The 16276-nt window shown below is 31.1% G+C and overlaps 2 protein-coding genes across 2 annotated transcripts; one reads left to right on the forward strand and one right to left on the reverse strand.

The window, feature by feature from the left end:
• Positions 1-2454: 2454 nt before the first annotated feature.
• Positions 2455-4795, reverse strand: LOC105170536 (U-box domain-containing protein 9). Its single transcript, XM_011091336.3, has 2 exons — positions 4329-4795; positions 2455-3681 (listed from the first exon to the last, which is right to left on the reverse strand). Exons 1-2 carry the CDS (start codon positions 4632-4634, stop codon positions 2596-2598), a joined length of 1392 nt encoding a protein of 463 aa, XP_011089638.1. The 5' UTR covers positions 4635-4795; the 3' UTR covers positions 2455-2595.
• Positions 4796-14069: 9274 nt separating this feature from the next.
• Positions 14070-15368, forward strand: LOC105170537 (uncharacterized). The gene has a single exon (XM_011091338.3). The coding sequence runs from the start codon at positions 14255-14257 to the stop codon at positions 15161-15163; it is 909 nt and encodes a 302-aa protein (XP_011089640.1). The 5' UTR covers positions 14070-14254; the 3' UTR covers positions 15164-15368.
• Positions 15369-16276: the final 908 nt, after the last annotated feature.

Below are 16276 nucleotides of genomic sequence, written 5' to 3' on the forward strand. Positions count from 1 at the left end.
AACTATTATTTTTAGATATTTTTTTTTGTTGATCCGATACCTATCCTAGTTGGCATTATTGTGTCCATAAAATAAAGATTCGTATCCATGTCCGGACTCAATAATTTGGACTTATGTTCATCTTGTTTGGGTTGGGTTCGGGGTGAGGCTCCATCCTACCCATTTCATTTGCTATCTTTAGTATTGATGGCGAAGACAACAACGAATATAAAATGATTTAAATGTAATTATTAAAAAATAAGAAAGATTTGTGTGTAAATATATTATTGATAAAATGGTGTACATACAATTATGAAAAGAAAAAAAGAAAAAGAAAGAAAGAAAAAAACACAAGTGATGGATGCATGAAGAAGTAGAGCCAAAAGTGAGTGGTTTCCCTACAAACACAATAGATAATGTTTAGGGGGTTAGAATAAAAGTTTAGTGGCATTTTTGGTGGACCAAAAAACACTACACCATTCAATATTATGCCCACATTGCATTTAACTATCAACCACAAAATTATTGTAATAGGGTTTTTGGCTTTGAAGCAGTCCACCATGTAATTAGGAGAAAGCCTAAGTGACTACACTGCCACCATTAAATATTTGATTGTCTCGTCAACACTCAAATCTGTGATATATCATCTGATCGACCCATCGAAACTCAAAATACTTGATTGACTCATCAAAACTCAAATTTGTAACTATCACTTTATCAATCCATCAAAACTCAAAATACTTGATCGACCCATTGGCCCACTTGACTTGTCGACAGCCTTTCTTAGTCTCAAATTTTGTAAGTAAAATACATCAAATTCAAGATTTTACCCTCTTCAAATTTGAAAGGGATCTCGTTGAGATTTGCACTAATTTGAGGGGCACCTCTTCAAATTTGGAAAATTTTTAAATTCCGCCTTCTCTGACATTAATTGGGGTTTAAGCAACTCTAATACTTCTAATGAAATCACTCTTTTATCCTTCATAAAATAAATAACTATATAAACCCCCATTGCAAGAACTTAGACTAAGATTTGTCAGAATTACATCTACATCTCTTCAATTGTTTCTTTTAAAATTAACTTCCATATATATATATGTATATATTAAGATAAACGAATTGATTAATTCTTCATGAAATGCAACACCAAAGGGGCTCATCAATTTAAAAAGATAAAAAAATAAAGTGAATAAACAAAAGATAAAAGTGTAAAAGATATGTGTAATTAATATTCTAATATTAACAATATATAATTTATCTATTACAGAATGGACTTATGATATATTACAATTAGAGGTTAAGAGAAATATAAAATTTTAAGGGAAGTAGGTATAAATTGATTTTTTTTTTAAAAAAAAGAATTGTGTGAATAAATAATATATAAGTTAGTTTCACTTAAGCACCAAAATTCAAAATTACACTTTCTCCCAAAAAAAAATTAAAATTACACTTACACCCATCTAAAAATTCATTATTTACACCTAACCCCCTTTTGTTATGGTTTGGACGAAAAATATTAATATTGGCAAAAAAGAATAAATAAATTTTTAATTTTACCTCTTATTTAATATTTCCATATAATAATTTGTAATGTAGTGTAATGATATTAACCTCAATCTTTATATATATATATATATATATATATATTACATTTATCTTTTTATAAATACAAAAATATACATAAAAATATTATATGAGGAACAAATTCACATCAACATTTTTCATCCAAATCTTAACGGAATAATGTCAGTTGTACAATGAGAATTTAAAAAAAAAACGTAAGTGCAACTTCAAAATTTTTTTAGGAAAAAATATAATTTAGCATTTCTAGAGGGAGGGATTAACCCAATAATATAATAGCAGAAAGAAAGAGTCTAAAAAATCTGAACCTGCAAACTGAGCTGTCTATGAGTGTCATGTAAGCCATGTGAAATGTTTATATGTGAGAGGTCGCAGAGCATACAACACAAAATGCCAATGTAAATAATGCCTACCATACCAAAACATGGAAACAAGAAACTTCACATCTTTAGCTTTCAGACAAACCCAAAACAACCATTTAATGCTTCAACTCAAATTCAAGCAACCTACTAAAACCCCATGTGCTCAATTATTACACAAATCATAAATTGCTTTTTTAGTAAATCAAGAGGGATCAAGGACGACGACCAGTATAACAGCTCTTACGAGTTAGCAATCATGGAAAAAGACAAGCTATGATAAGCATAGTAGCAAAAACAAGTTGGTAATCATGGGACGAGACAGGTTACGACCAGCATAGCAACCCTACTTTTTGCGAGTTAGCAAACAAGTAAACCATCATGGAAAGAACGAGGCCGGGCGGGCTATGTCGATGAACTGACAAAAAAGACTATTATTTATAGACAATGCAGTCCTACCCAAGACCATGTGCATCAATTATTCACCAATAATATTCAAGAAAACATTTACCATAGAATTTACCGTAACTGTAAATACTGGGATCAAACTCTTTGCTTAGATATGGAATATGCACAAGGAAGATTGGAAATGATCAAAGACAGTTTCACTATTTGTGAGGCAGTAAAAGGGAGGTGGAGTAGGATTTACAGAGTACGTGCTCAAGGTTGCCAACGGCTATGCCGTGTGGGTAAGGTTGACAACCCTGTTGAGTCTATCGAGAATGCCACTGGCTTTTCTCTTGGCTCGGGAAGTGCCGTTCTGAGCGAGCTGAGATATTGTGTGATGTGTGCTTTCCTCTTCTCTCATCTCCTTCCATTTGGACCGATCGTTAAAACATATAGTGTATAGGATGGCAATGCAGTTTTCCTTGTTCCGAGCACAAGAGGTCTCCCGGATTATACTAAACAAGCAAGGAACAGCCCCAAGCTCTCCCATTTCCTCGATAGCCTTTTGGCTGGTTGAGAGCATTGCGAGGATGGCTAATAACTCGTCAACATGTACTCTACTCGTGATCTTTTTCAATACCACTCGCACCGCTCCATCTCTTACGGCTCTCACCTTATTTTCATGAATGATGCATAGACTAAATATTGCCGAAGCAACATCTTTCATCGCTAAAGGATGCCCTTCTTCCAATAGGTCGATGAGGGGCTTCAAGGCACCAGATTTGCCAATTAGTGCCTTGTTTGAGTCGAGGGCCGACAATGTGAAAAGGGCTGCAGCTGCATTGCTCCTCGTTTCAATAGTTCCGGACCTTAATGCATCCATGAGAAGTGGAATAACCATAGGTGTTTCTGCAACGAGCTTCTTGTTATTATCATGAATGGATAGATTCAAAAGTGTCGTAATTAAATCTTCCTGGAGATCCGGATGAAGCTCACTCTTGCACTTGCTTTGAGAGAATGGAGAGAGCAACTGAGGTATGGCACCGAGAGATTCACTGAAAAGTGCCCGAAACGAAGGCATTCTTTTCGTCAATAGCCGCAGGTCTTTTGCAGCTTCCTTTTGATCGGCCAACGTTGACGACATTTTCTTGAGCAGCGAGAGGAAATGATCCCTATCTGCTTCAGTTAAACCCTCCTCATTGATATAATGAACAGAGTCTGGCAATTTGATCCCGTGATTCTTGCACCATTCCGCTATCATTTCCCGGATCAAGTGATTGGGCGTGAGAATCGTATGCGACAGTACTTGTTGGGTTCGAGGGCACGTTCGATTCCCAGCTTTTAACCATTTCTGAATGAAGGGCCTATCAAAAGTCTGCCAAATTTGTGGGAAAACGTCAACAATGCAGACAAACATGACACAGAGAAAAGCTAATTGAAAATTCCCAAGAATGCAAAAAGATCACAATGCCACCCCCTATTATCCATTTATACAACATATAATTGGAAACCTTAAAGAGATAAATCAAATTGAACAACTCTTTTTTCTCAATGAATCAGATTAAAATTCTGATAAAGTGGTAAAAGAGAGGGGGCAATAAACAGTTTCTTAACAACCATTAAAGGAAAATTGAGTACCAAAAACAGATATTTTCCAGCACAAAACTAAAATCTAATCATGGTGCTATCATTTAAGATATCAATTTGATCCATTAAGGCATCTCAATTAACTAGTTCAAGTGCCCACCAACCAATTCTCAATAAAATACCATAAAATTTTGAAAAAGAAATTCCATAGTCCAGAAACATCCAGAAGAAAATTGCTTCCAGCAACCACTAAAACTAAACATCCTCAACAAAATTCAAAAGCTCCAACCAAATCCCAGCTCACAATTCATCCAAATACTTACATATAAACTCCATAAACACACATCAAGAAACTCTCAAACAACAAGAGGAATTCATCACAGGGAGAGAGAGAGAGAGAGAGACTTTAGTCGGAGAAGTATAAGAATGAAGAACCTGTCCGGAGGCGATAATCACAGGATCCCTCATGAGTTCCTTGGAAAGGGGGCACTTGAACTCCTCCGGAACGGTGCCAGCAACCATTCCCTGACCATAATGATGATCACGAAGGTTCAAAGAAACAGATTTCTTCAGTTTGAAATCCTTCAACGCACACAGCATCCTCTGCGCTCTCTCAACCGCTTCCAAATTAACATCATCATCATCCGCAACAGCCTTCACTAACTTCTGCAACTCCTTCTTCAATTCCAGGGCTCTAGCCACCATCGCCGGATCGCCTTCAAACACACCACTCTTCGCCATCACTCTGCTTTTCTCCCCCACCAACAAAACCCAAATTCTCGTTTATTATACAAATCGTGAAGAGGGTTTCTCTTTTTCTTCGCTATTCTTCTTTCGCATCTTTTCATGGGTTGGTAGGCTACAGAATTTGTAGCATTTACTACCCTTTTTCTTTCTCAACACACGCTGAGTGCTCGTTTGAGTGAGGTATGAAATAAGAATGAGAGTGTAGGAGTGGTGACGGTGGGGGGAGGTCAAGGGTCCAGTGTGTCACGCAAAGAGGAAGCCGTGGCCGCACAGCTGGCAGACTACGCGGAATGGAAATAGAAGGCCTTCATCACATCATGCATTTTCACTACTATTATATATATAATAAATATTAATATATTTTTATTTATCAAAATTTCTTTTCAATTCGATTCGTTAATTCAACAAATCAAATATAAACCTAATTTTTCATTTAATAATATTTCAAATTAAGCTCCAACTCATTTCAATTATAAAAAATAAATAAAATATATTTAGAAACATTAAAGTAATCGAACTCGTCTCACATCCAACTTCATTTAAACTCGATTTTATCGTAAATAAAATCAAATTGAAACTCAAAATCCAAAAATTGGTTAAATAAAATGAGATGGAATTGGTTAGAAATTAGATGTGATGAGGAGATGTGTGGTGTGGAGAGGTAGGGAATTGCATGTGATTGTGTTTGAATATTAACAATTAATCATGTGTTAGATTTGGATTTTATATGGATTAAAATAATAATTGACCTTATGTCACATTCAATTTTCACTATTATAGACCAACATTATTATTATTATTATTATTCACTAATTTTTAATTTATTCTCAACTCTAAGAAATTATATATATATATATATTCTAAAATAATTATTGATATTGAATAATAAAAAATAATATAATATTGAGTTTTTTTTATAATAAAATAGGTATATGATATTTATTAAATGTGCTTAAAATATTAGTAAGAACTTAGGGTTAAGATTAGTTTGCTCCTTTGTATTATAAGGTTGGTATTAAAAACATATCTATAAAAAAAATTAAAAAAAAAACCCTAATTATAGCTTTATGTCTTAATATACAAAAAAAAAAAATGAATTCATTTAGTTGTTATTATAAATTTATATGACATTTTGGACCTGTAAAATAGAAGTTTAATAATTCAAGCTAAAAATAATTAAATAATATATTAATTTTATTTATGTAAATTCAAATATATAAAACAACAATACGATATTGTTACAAACAAAAAATAATATTCACATAAGCAATAAGTGAAATAATATTTTAAATATGAAAGTTTACATAAAAAGAAATTAGAAAAATTAATTATAGGAAAAAAAGAATTCCTTCCTCTGCAATAAAAAAACGTCAATTTTGACCCATACTTTGTTCCACATGAAAAAAAATAATTAAATAATGCGATAATTTAATTATTCACACAATTTAAATTTAGGGATGATTATACCTCTTCTCTGAGTTTTTCTCTAATTACACGTAGATTTCTTGTGGTTTGAAAATTTATATCTAACACCCTAAGATTTGCTTCCCTTTGGCAAAAAAAAAAAGTCTCTTCATTAGTCTATATTCACCGAATTTATTGATATTAACGAAAGAATCGATAAAAATCTATATTTATGTCAGATTGATTTCTTATTAATTTATTACAGGTTAAATAATTTTTTTTACTATCAAATTACTCTCTTACGTCTTCACATGTTAGTTCATGTAATAAAGTATATTTTCATCGCTATAAGGGTAGTTTAGTCAGAAAAAATTTATTTAGTCTGCAATAAGTCAATTGAGGACAAGTATCAATATTCATTCATTTTGTTTTATTAATATCAATATATTCGATAAATTTTCACTAATGAGGGATCTATTTGTGAATAAAAATAAACCCTGAAGGGTACTATATATAATTTTTCAAACCATAGAGGATCTACATAAATTACACTGGACCTCATAAAAGAACGGAATAATTGTTCCTAAATTTGATTGTGTAATAATTTATATTATTTATTACATCATCACAGTGTATTATATATATATATATCATACAGTATATATAGACTGCAAGAATTTTTATTATGATAAATTTTAATATTATCTAATTAAAATGTAATTATCATATTTAAAAATTAATACACTGATATCACTAACCATTATTTATTAATATAAAGGATTTTTGGTTTTTATATTAATATAAATATTTGAAATCACAACACCAAGTCACAATTTTGAATCACGTCTTGGGGTTTTAAAAAAAAAAAATTATTTTTTAACCGCGATTCGACAAGTTATATTAATATTATTATATTTAAATAAATTATATTAATATAACTTATTTATATTTTAATAATAAAAAAATAATTAAACCTAAATCTCAGGGATGGAATTTGTGGCGGGAGCTGGGCACCAAATACCAATATCCACTGTTACTTTTCAATTCCAAAGCACAGCTGCCGACATCATTAGCCCTGATTTCATATGTGATTTTCGGCAAATTTTTATCATAATCAGTTTGATCAAATCAAATTAACTATAAAATAAATGTAATATGCATATCATATAATTTGTTATTTTTGTATAAATTATATATTAATTATATGACAAATGTATTGCACTTATCATATAACTTTTTGGAGTGATCTTCTCTCATAATTCATAATTCAAATGTATTGCCTTAAATCGATCATTCTATTCTTATGTCGGGTAATACCACCTCAAAAGATGAGTTTGAACTTTGATCCAAACACACTTTCATTACAATGAAGTGAACAGCGTTGAATTTTATTAAATAATCAGATCACATGTAAAATTCCAGTTAATTGGTATAACTAGACTCATTTTTATGAAATATCGATATAATTTACCTTGCATATTAATGCTCCACTTGGACCAATCGCATTAATTGGTCAGTTTTAAAATTAGAACATATAAATTCTTATCCTATTATGATGTTTTCATGATAATTTAAGAGTTTTTCTTTAGTATTTTTATTTATTTCGATATCCGATTCGAATCATAATATTCATGTGGAAAACAATTGATTAATTTGTTAAATTAATTAAAGTGGATTAACTGCAACTGTTCTTATCATAATTAGGAGAGAGTATAATTAAAAGTTAGTGGGTGAAATAAAGCATTATTAAGTATAGATTAAGTAGAAATATTTTGGTCATGTTCACATATGTAGCCTTCTTTGGTTGACAATCATCATTCTAAACTCTAAAGAGGTGTGAGTGGAAATCCCCTTACCTCATTTTTTGTTATTTGGAAAGCACTGCTCAATTACAATCAAATGTCTATGAGGGATATTTTTAAAATATCACATATAAAATAAGTTGTAAGGAATGTGTTTTTTTTTTTTTTTGGAGTAATAGTAATGAATTATTATTAATAAAATAAAATAATTATAATTATTTCTGTTGGATATTAATATCTAACAAAAATCATTACAATAATCATACTCTAATTAATAATATCAAATAAATTAAATCTAACCAACACCTACTATTCAGTATACACAACACGCCTGTTATTCAATAGACACTACAATACAAAAAGTCTAGCATTTAACCATGGCTAATCGTCATGGTTAAAAATAAATAGCCATAACAAGTAATCATTAACCACAGCTATGCAACGATTTTGGTTGTAGTATATGTGGAGTTTGTCATGGCTTAACATTTTTGCCATAGTTTTTTTTTTTTTTTTTGCCATTTTTGCCATAGTTCTTAGCCATGACAAATCACTTTTTCTTGGTGGAATAATCTATCTTTTTGCATCGATTTTATTTAACCGCGGTCAATAAAAATTATTTACCATAATTTTTAGTCCATAACTATTACAAGTGTAGCCAATAGTCATTTTTTTTTCTTATTGCTACAACAATCATACTCCACTTAATAATATCAAATAAATTAGATCTACCAAACACCTACTATTTAGCAGACACAATAATAATGTATTTATAATTAGGGTAAACACAGTAAATATGGATGGACCAAAGAGTAATAATAAAAATTTTATTATTATTATTATAAAAATTGGTTTGGGTAAGAGATGGCTCCACATTAATAATTATAATTATAAATTTAGTGATGATTTAAAAAATGAGTTTGGTAGAGGGAATGGATTACACCTTCATCTTTGTAATTATAATTTCTTGAGTTAAGCCTAAATTCACGTGACTGGTCATCAATAGCATCCACATTACCTATTTACTTTACTACCATTATAAATAATTTTGTGAATATTGCATTATATATATGATGATGATGATGATGATGATATTAATATTTTATTTTATGAAAACAATTATAAATATGATCTATTATACTATTTTACACACACTAAAAGTTAATTAATTAAATCAATTATTCTGAATAAAGTGTACATACATGCAACCAATGAAACAAAATTAATTATATGTGCGTGTAAATGTCCTTGAAAAATATTTAAAAATTGCAGCAAAAAGTTCATAAATACAAATTCATAAAAACAAATGGCAGGCAAGTCGAGTGTTGTTATATCCACGATATAAGTTTGAATTCTCATCAACGTACGTCTAATACGGCCTAATCACATGTCTTAATATGTGCATTGATCCGACGTGATTAGATTTTAATTTTTATAATAATAGATCAATTAACAGGATTGTAACCAATATGTATGATATAATCATAATTTTTCTGGATGAATTTTTTTAGTGTCGCCTCTATTTTTTTATTTTTGCAAATTATATATATATAGATATATAGATGTGAGTGGATCTGAATGATTAGGGGTATGCATCTAAGTGGACTATAAAGTATTGAATGATAATTTAATAATTTGAATTTTTATCTGTCATTAATGGTAGAGTGTTGTTACTACTGACGTTTGATCTCTCGTCATTGCATACTAAAGATTAAGAGGATGTTTGACTCACCTTATTTAAAATATTTTATAAGTACGTATAAGAATGTTAGATTTTATTTTAAAATAAATTTTTAAATAGATACAATACAAAATAAAATTATAGACACGCATCGAGTGTGATTGTTTTTCTACCATTTCTTTAAACTTAATACTTTTTAATAATTTTATTTGTGCATATATAAAGTTAATTTATTTAACTAAATTTTATTTTTATTTATATATAATAAAAGATAAATTAAATAAATGTGTTTCGATGATTAGCACCAGTACATCCATATCCTCCCACTAGATGACATTAAAAAAAAAAAAAAACAAAATTGGAAATACCTTATTTGTCCCTTTACACAATATTGGCGGGAAGTTGGTCGAACCAGACGATCCGACTGTCGGTATTGCCCGTGCACCCCAGCATGCCAACCCGAATGTGGCGGTGGGGCCCGACCCGACTACCGCGAAAACTTTTAGGACCCGAGCGTGGACCGTGACGTGTAATTCTAGGGGCTCGTCGGTTGTCGTTTTGGTTGCAAACAAAGGAGAGCCCAATGGGTTGGTGTTGGCGGTGATGGCTTTTTCTTAGTGGCTGCTCCTTTTTCTTTTTTTTTTTAATTATTATTATGTTGTTGTTATTATAATTTTAAAATTATTGCTTAATTTAATAATTATTTATAATTCCATAAACATATTAAAAAATAAATTTTAATTTATTTATTAAGCTAAAACATTATGATCTCATTTGCTTTGAGGGATGTGATTAAATTGTGACACTACACACCTTAAGATAAAATTAAATTTAGAAAACAAGTGAGAGAAAGAAATCAAATAATTTTATAGATACCTATAAAACTTTGTTCTTTTTGGATTAAATATTTTTCATATTTAGGGATAAATGTATAAAATCACATGCAATTTTTCCTAAGAGGGACTGATTAAATGATAAATTCCACCAAATAAAAAATAAAAAAACATGCTCAAATAAAAAGTGGCATGACAATCATGAAATATAAGGTGAATTACAACGGGGCTCATTTTATGTTTGTCATAATTTATAAATATTTTTTCGCTAGTTAAAATATTATAAATATTCTTTTAAAATTAACGAACATCTAATAAATATTCTCTCGTAATTCTCTATTGTAGAAGTATTTGTTAGAAGACCATAAATTCTAAAAAATATTTATAATTATGAAGAATTCCAAAGGAGTCAATCAAAAACCCTTACAAATTGTTGGAAACAAATTATAGGTACAAGAAATTATAAACTTATTACCAACATCAACAACAAAAACAAATTTGAATGAATCAACTACAAATATTTGGGCCTTAATTATCGGTGTAGCCCAGTTCAAAAAGTTGGGCCGAAAACAAGTATTATGAGCTAAGTCCCAATTATTGGGTGGATCTATACACCATAACTTGGTGGGCTGGTTAAACCTCAAGAACCAATGCCAATTTTCATTTTTTTTATTTATTTTTTAATAGAAACGTTCGATTACAACATATAATGCATCAAGAGATTTAAAATTTTCGGTTACAATTTTATTGATTGGTGTGGGAGGATTGATGTATTGTGGTGTCACATTCATATGCACGTACATGATCATAATCTCACCCAAACCCTCCCATCACACATCCACGTGTTTATTATTATTTATGCAACCAAAATTCGAGTGTTCGGATAAGACACAGATTGAAAGCGACCAAACAACCACCAATCACATACATAATACTTACGTATTTCTATTTGTGTCACCTTCTTCTCTACCTTTACATTTTTTACTTCAAATAATAATACATACATTTATTTCAGATACATTATTATATTGATTGATAGTCTTATCATAAGATTGTGTGCTAGATTGATGAATGGTTTGTAAATTATTTATATAAATATTAACTAAAATATATGTTACTTCTTTTTGTGAAATTTGACAATGTAAATTATAATTTCTTAGTATAGTTAATATATATATATATATATTTTGATATGTAGTTTCAAGAATATATTATTTGTTCTTGGTTCGATGATTAGTCTATGGCATGCAGAGTTTTCCCTGATAATCCTTCAATAGTCAAGTAAGTTTCAATCAGATAATACATTATTTATTGGTTCAATCGATAAAAATGAGATATTTTTAATTAAATGGTTGAGGGTTCGATCTTATCTATTATAAGTATTCATGTATTAATGTTTAAAGAAGTAAAGAATGGTCACTTAAGCTTATAAGTTCAGTTGGTGAAGTTGAAGTCCTGTGATGTAGTGGTTGGGATGTTGTAATGATTTTTGTTAGATATTGATATATGATATCAATAATTGTAATCAATTTATTTCAATTAATAATAGTTCATCTTTCTTACTTCAAGAAAGAAGCATAGAATGACTTACTCTGACGAATATTGCGAATTTATATATAGGGATGGTTACGCTCTCCTCCTATAAGGTTAGATGTAATTACACCATGATTTGAGAAATTATATTTAGCATCTCTGAAGTTTGTTTCGATCTAACAAATAATTCAATCAATTAGTCAAAGTTCATTGAAATTGCTGATATTAACAAAAATATCAGAGAAGCTCCACATTCACCCTCGATTGACTTATTACTGACTTATTATAGAAATAAATCTTTTTATGATCAAATTATCCTCATACGTCCTAATGCGTTAATGTATGTGAAGAGATATATCTTCACCATTATAAGAGTAGTTTAGTGTAGTAAATCAATCGAGAATAAATATGAATTTTTATTCAGTTTTTTCGTTAGTATCAACAATTTAGTTAATTTTGACTAATGAAAGGACTTATTTATTAGACGGAAGTAAACCTTAAAGGTACTAGATGTAATTTTTCAAACTACAGAGAGTTTACATGTAATTATACCAAATCTTAGGGGAGAGGAGTGTAATTATCTTTTTTATACATATTCAATTTATTTGGATATGAGGGTATTAATAAATAGTTTAATACATGCATTGATTCACTAAATTAAAGGTCATGTAAAACAGGAAGGAGTTCCTTACCATCTCAGTGTTTGGGGGGCTTTTCTCTTGAGCTTTTCATCTCTCAAATTTCATATAATTATTGTGTTTCAATTTGTTTATAATTTTTTCTTTTATATTTATCATAATAATATTAGAAATGAATAGAATAAAGTTTGGTGGAGGGGAAGACAGCAGCAGCAGCATATCCCAATTCCCAAATCCAAATCCCCAATTTGGTAGGGGGTCCCACTCCCACCCACCTGAGGAACCTTGGTGTAAGTGAGAGGACAAAGTGGTCAGACAGAGTCGTAGCCTTGCCTTGCTTATTAACCCCCCACGTTTCCCCTCAACTCAAATACCTAATCCAATTCATCATTCCCCTCTCTCTCTTCAGTCTTCACCTTTTGCACTCCACCAAGAGCCGCCCCTGCCCCCCTCAATCCCACCCTACCCAAAACCCAATCCCTACACTCCTTTTTCTATGCCCATCCCATCACCCCTAAATATTATTATTATTATTTTTTTCAATAATTCTAATTTTTTTTAAATTAATGTAATTGTACACAAATTTTTTAAAATTTAAAAAATTATATTTATTATTCATGCAGTTTGTGTCCTTATAACAAATAAGTCTCCTCATTAATTAAAATTAACTGAATTTATTATTTAATAAAAAAATTAAATGAAAATCTATATTTACCTTCAATTGACTTATTGTAGATCAAATATTTTTTTTTATGAAAAAATTACCCTTGTATATATCTTCATATATTAATGCATGTGAGGAGGTATATTTTTACTATTGTAAGATAATTTAATAAAAAAAAATTATTTGATAAAAAATAAATCAGTAATAAGTCAATTAAGCGTAAATATCAATTTTCATTCAATTTATTGTTAATATCAACAAATTCAGTGAATTTTGACTAACAAAATGGCACATTTATTAGACGGATGCGAACCGCAAAAGTATTATATAAAAATTTTCAAATTGTAAAAAGTTTGAATATGATTATCCCAAATATTAGGGGGAATGAAATGTAATTACTAATTATTGTTATAATTGTATTGAAGGAAAAATTGATATGGCAACATAATGAAGAAAACATTTAATAATTATGCCACTATTATAATAAATATTGTAGCACAGGGTTTAAGAAGTCATTCTAAAAGTTAGAGCCTAACTGGTATGCCCCTTGTTACTTTAGTAGGTCAGGTTCATTCCAATAAATTATTTGTTATTATTGAAATGAGATTTATTTAATTATTTATAGTATGTGAAATAAAAATATAACGAGAATATGTAAAATTATTACATGTTAGAATAATGAAATAATGAAGGCATCCACCAGTTCCAGCGTGAGCAGAATGGTCTAGAACAACAGTCCCAAACCATGAATGGCTAGAATAAACCAATGGATATGCCTAATGCACGCTGCATTCCAATAAACACTAGTTTTTAACCCTTGCACTGGGATATATCTTTTCATTTTTATAATCCCATAAAACGTTCTTTCCGTTTCTGCGATTTTAATATAAATTCAGGAATATTCCTTTCCAAATTCCTCAGTTTATTGCCACTTGTTCAGCTTAACCGCTTCTCAATTATTTAACTTTTCCCTTATAAAACCAGCTCTTAATCTGGAGCATTTTATTAAGCTGCTTATTGAGCATAAAGCGCTTTTTTTAATCCGAAAGCTGTAGAAGCAGAATGATGTCGGGTTTTACGAGAATGAAGAGGGTGACTGACCCCTTGGATGATAAGGCGAAGGCGCGGATCGTCGGCCGGGATAGGATCGGGCTGGGTTACCTCAGCAGCGGCAGCGAGTACAGCGCTCAAGCAGATGATGACGTCGCCTCCCCCAGCCTTTCCGAGCTTTTTTTCGGTTTCAACGTCCACGATGCCGGGGACGAGTCGCCGGAGAGCGGTGGTTCCGATTGCGAGCGGGATCGGTCAATGTGCGAAATGAATGAATGTGCGAGTGTTGATTTGATTAAGCCTATTTTGGAAGATCAGAGAGACGCGTTTAAGAGAGTGCTTGCGGCTCACGTTTGGAAAGCCGTGCAAGTGTTTTCCGGTTTGAGATCGAATAAGCAGATGATGCGGAGGAACGTGATGGCGTATCTGAGGAACTGCGGGTACTATGCGGCGATTTGTAAAACGAAGTGGGACAGCTCCGGCGGCCTCACCGCCGGGAACTACGAATTCATCGACGTCCTCCGGAAGGAATATTCGACGAGGTACTTGGTCGACTTGGATTTCGCTTCAGAGTTCGCGATCGCGAGGCCGACGAATTCCTACGAGCGTCTGCTGCAGCACGTGCCAAGAGTTTTCGTCGGAACGAGCGAAGATTTGAAGCAGATTCTGAAGCTGGTGAGCGACTCCGCGAGACGGTCGTTGAAGAGCAGAGGCCTCCACCTGCCGCCGTGGAGGAAGCACCGGTTCATGCAGAACAAGTGGCTCGGTCCCTACCGCCGAACGACGAACCTATTTCCTGCGTCGTTTTCTTCTCCTTCGGCGGCGAAGCAAGGCTACGGAGTTAAATGCCGCGCCGTCGGTTTTGACGCCGCCGTCAACGGCGGGCAGTTACTGTTTCCCGCTACAGCCCGTACAAGATGACTATGATAGATATTATGATAAAAACAAAAATGAAAATGATTTTGCTAAACTCTGTCGTTTTGTGTTGGCAGAATATTTATTTATTTAATTTTCATTATTATCCTCTCAGTGGTGTACGCGGCAAATACACCTTGTACACATGGCGGCGCCGCATGCGATAAGACATCATGAGATTGAGAAATGACGGGAAAGATTTTGGATTCAATCCAACGGCTGTAGCATCGTGTCCATTTTTGAGAGAATACTGTGCATTAGAATTAAATGCATGTTTGCAAAATTTTTTGGAACGAAACTCTAAAACAAATATAATTTTCAGTAATTTGATTTAGAAAGTCTTTCGACATTAATATAATATATTGGGCTAATATTTTTGTTTGTTGATTAAGTTTTTCCTATGCACATATAATCAATAACTTTTCACGTTTAAAATATATTATATAATAAGAGTAAAACATATAAATCAATACATTACATTAACAAAAAGAAAGAAAGAACGATTTATCAATTAATGTATTTTGAAAAGTTGAATTAGTTATTTTATCATAAATGACACTTTTGACTTTACAAAAAATTAATTTGACAGTGTTACTAACCGCTATTTGTGAGTGTGAAGGAGCTTTTCTTTTTATAAAAGTACAGATTACTTTAATTCTTCAAATTTATTTTCTAACATTAATATCTTTAAATTTTATATTTTTTTTGTCTCAAATGGATTCATTCAATAGAAATATGATTAAAAAATGATAAACCCCCTCCGCCACAACATAGATAAGAATTTTTAGGATGAAATTTCTGTTATTATATACACTTCTAAAATATGTTTATTACAATCATCCTCCTCTGTATATGATTTTGAATTATTGTAACATTTTAAAATAAATATTATTCAAATTTATGGTTTTTTATATAATTATTCTGAGATTTACATAATTTATGCCTTGTGCTGTTTTTTATTGAGTATTCTTAAGAATATTGTCAATATAATTTTAAGATATTATATTCAACATATATATGTGCTGCAAAATATGTGAACTTAATAGATATAATTAATGTATAATATCTATAATTTGTGGTAACAATGTGCTATATTACAAATATTTCTACATGTAATTA

The sequence above is a fragment of the Sesamum indicum genome, linkage group LG9, assembly GCF_026168435.1.
Source record: "Sesamum indicum cultivar Baizhima isolate 11 linkage group LG9, ASM2616843v1, whole genome shotgun sequence".
Classification (NCBI taxonomy): domain Eukaryota; kingdom Viridiplantae; phylum Streptophyta; class Magnoliopsida; order Lamiales; family Pedaliaceae; genus Sesamum; species Sesamum indicum.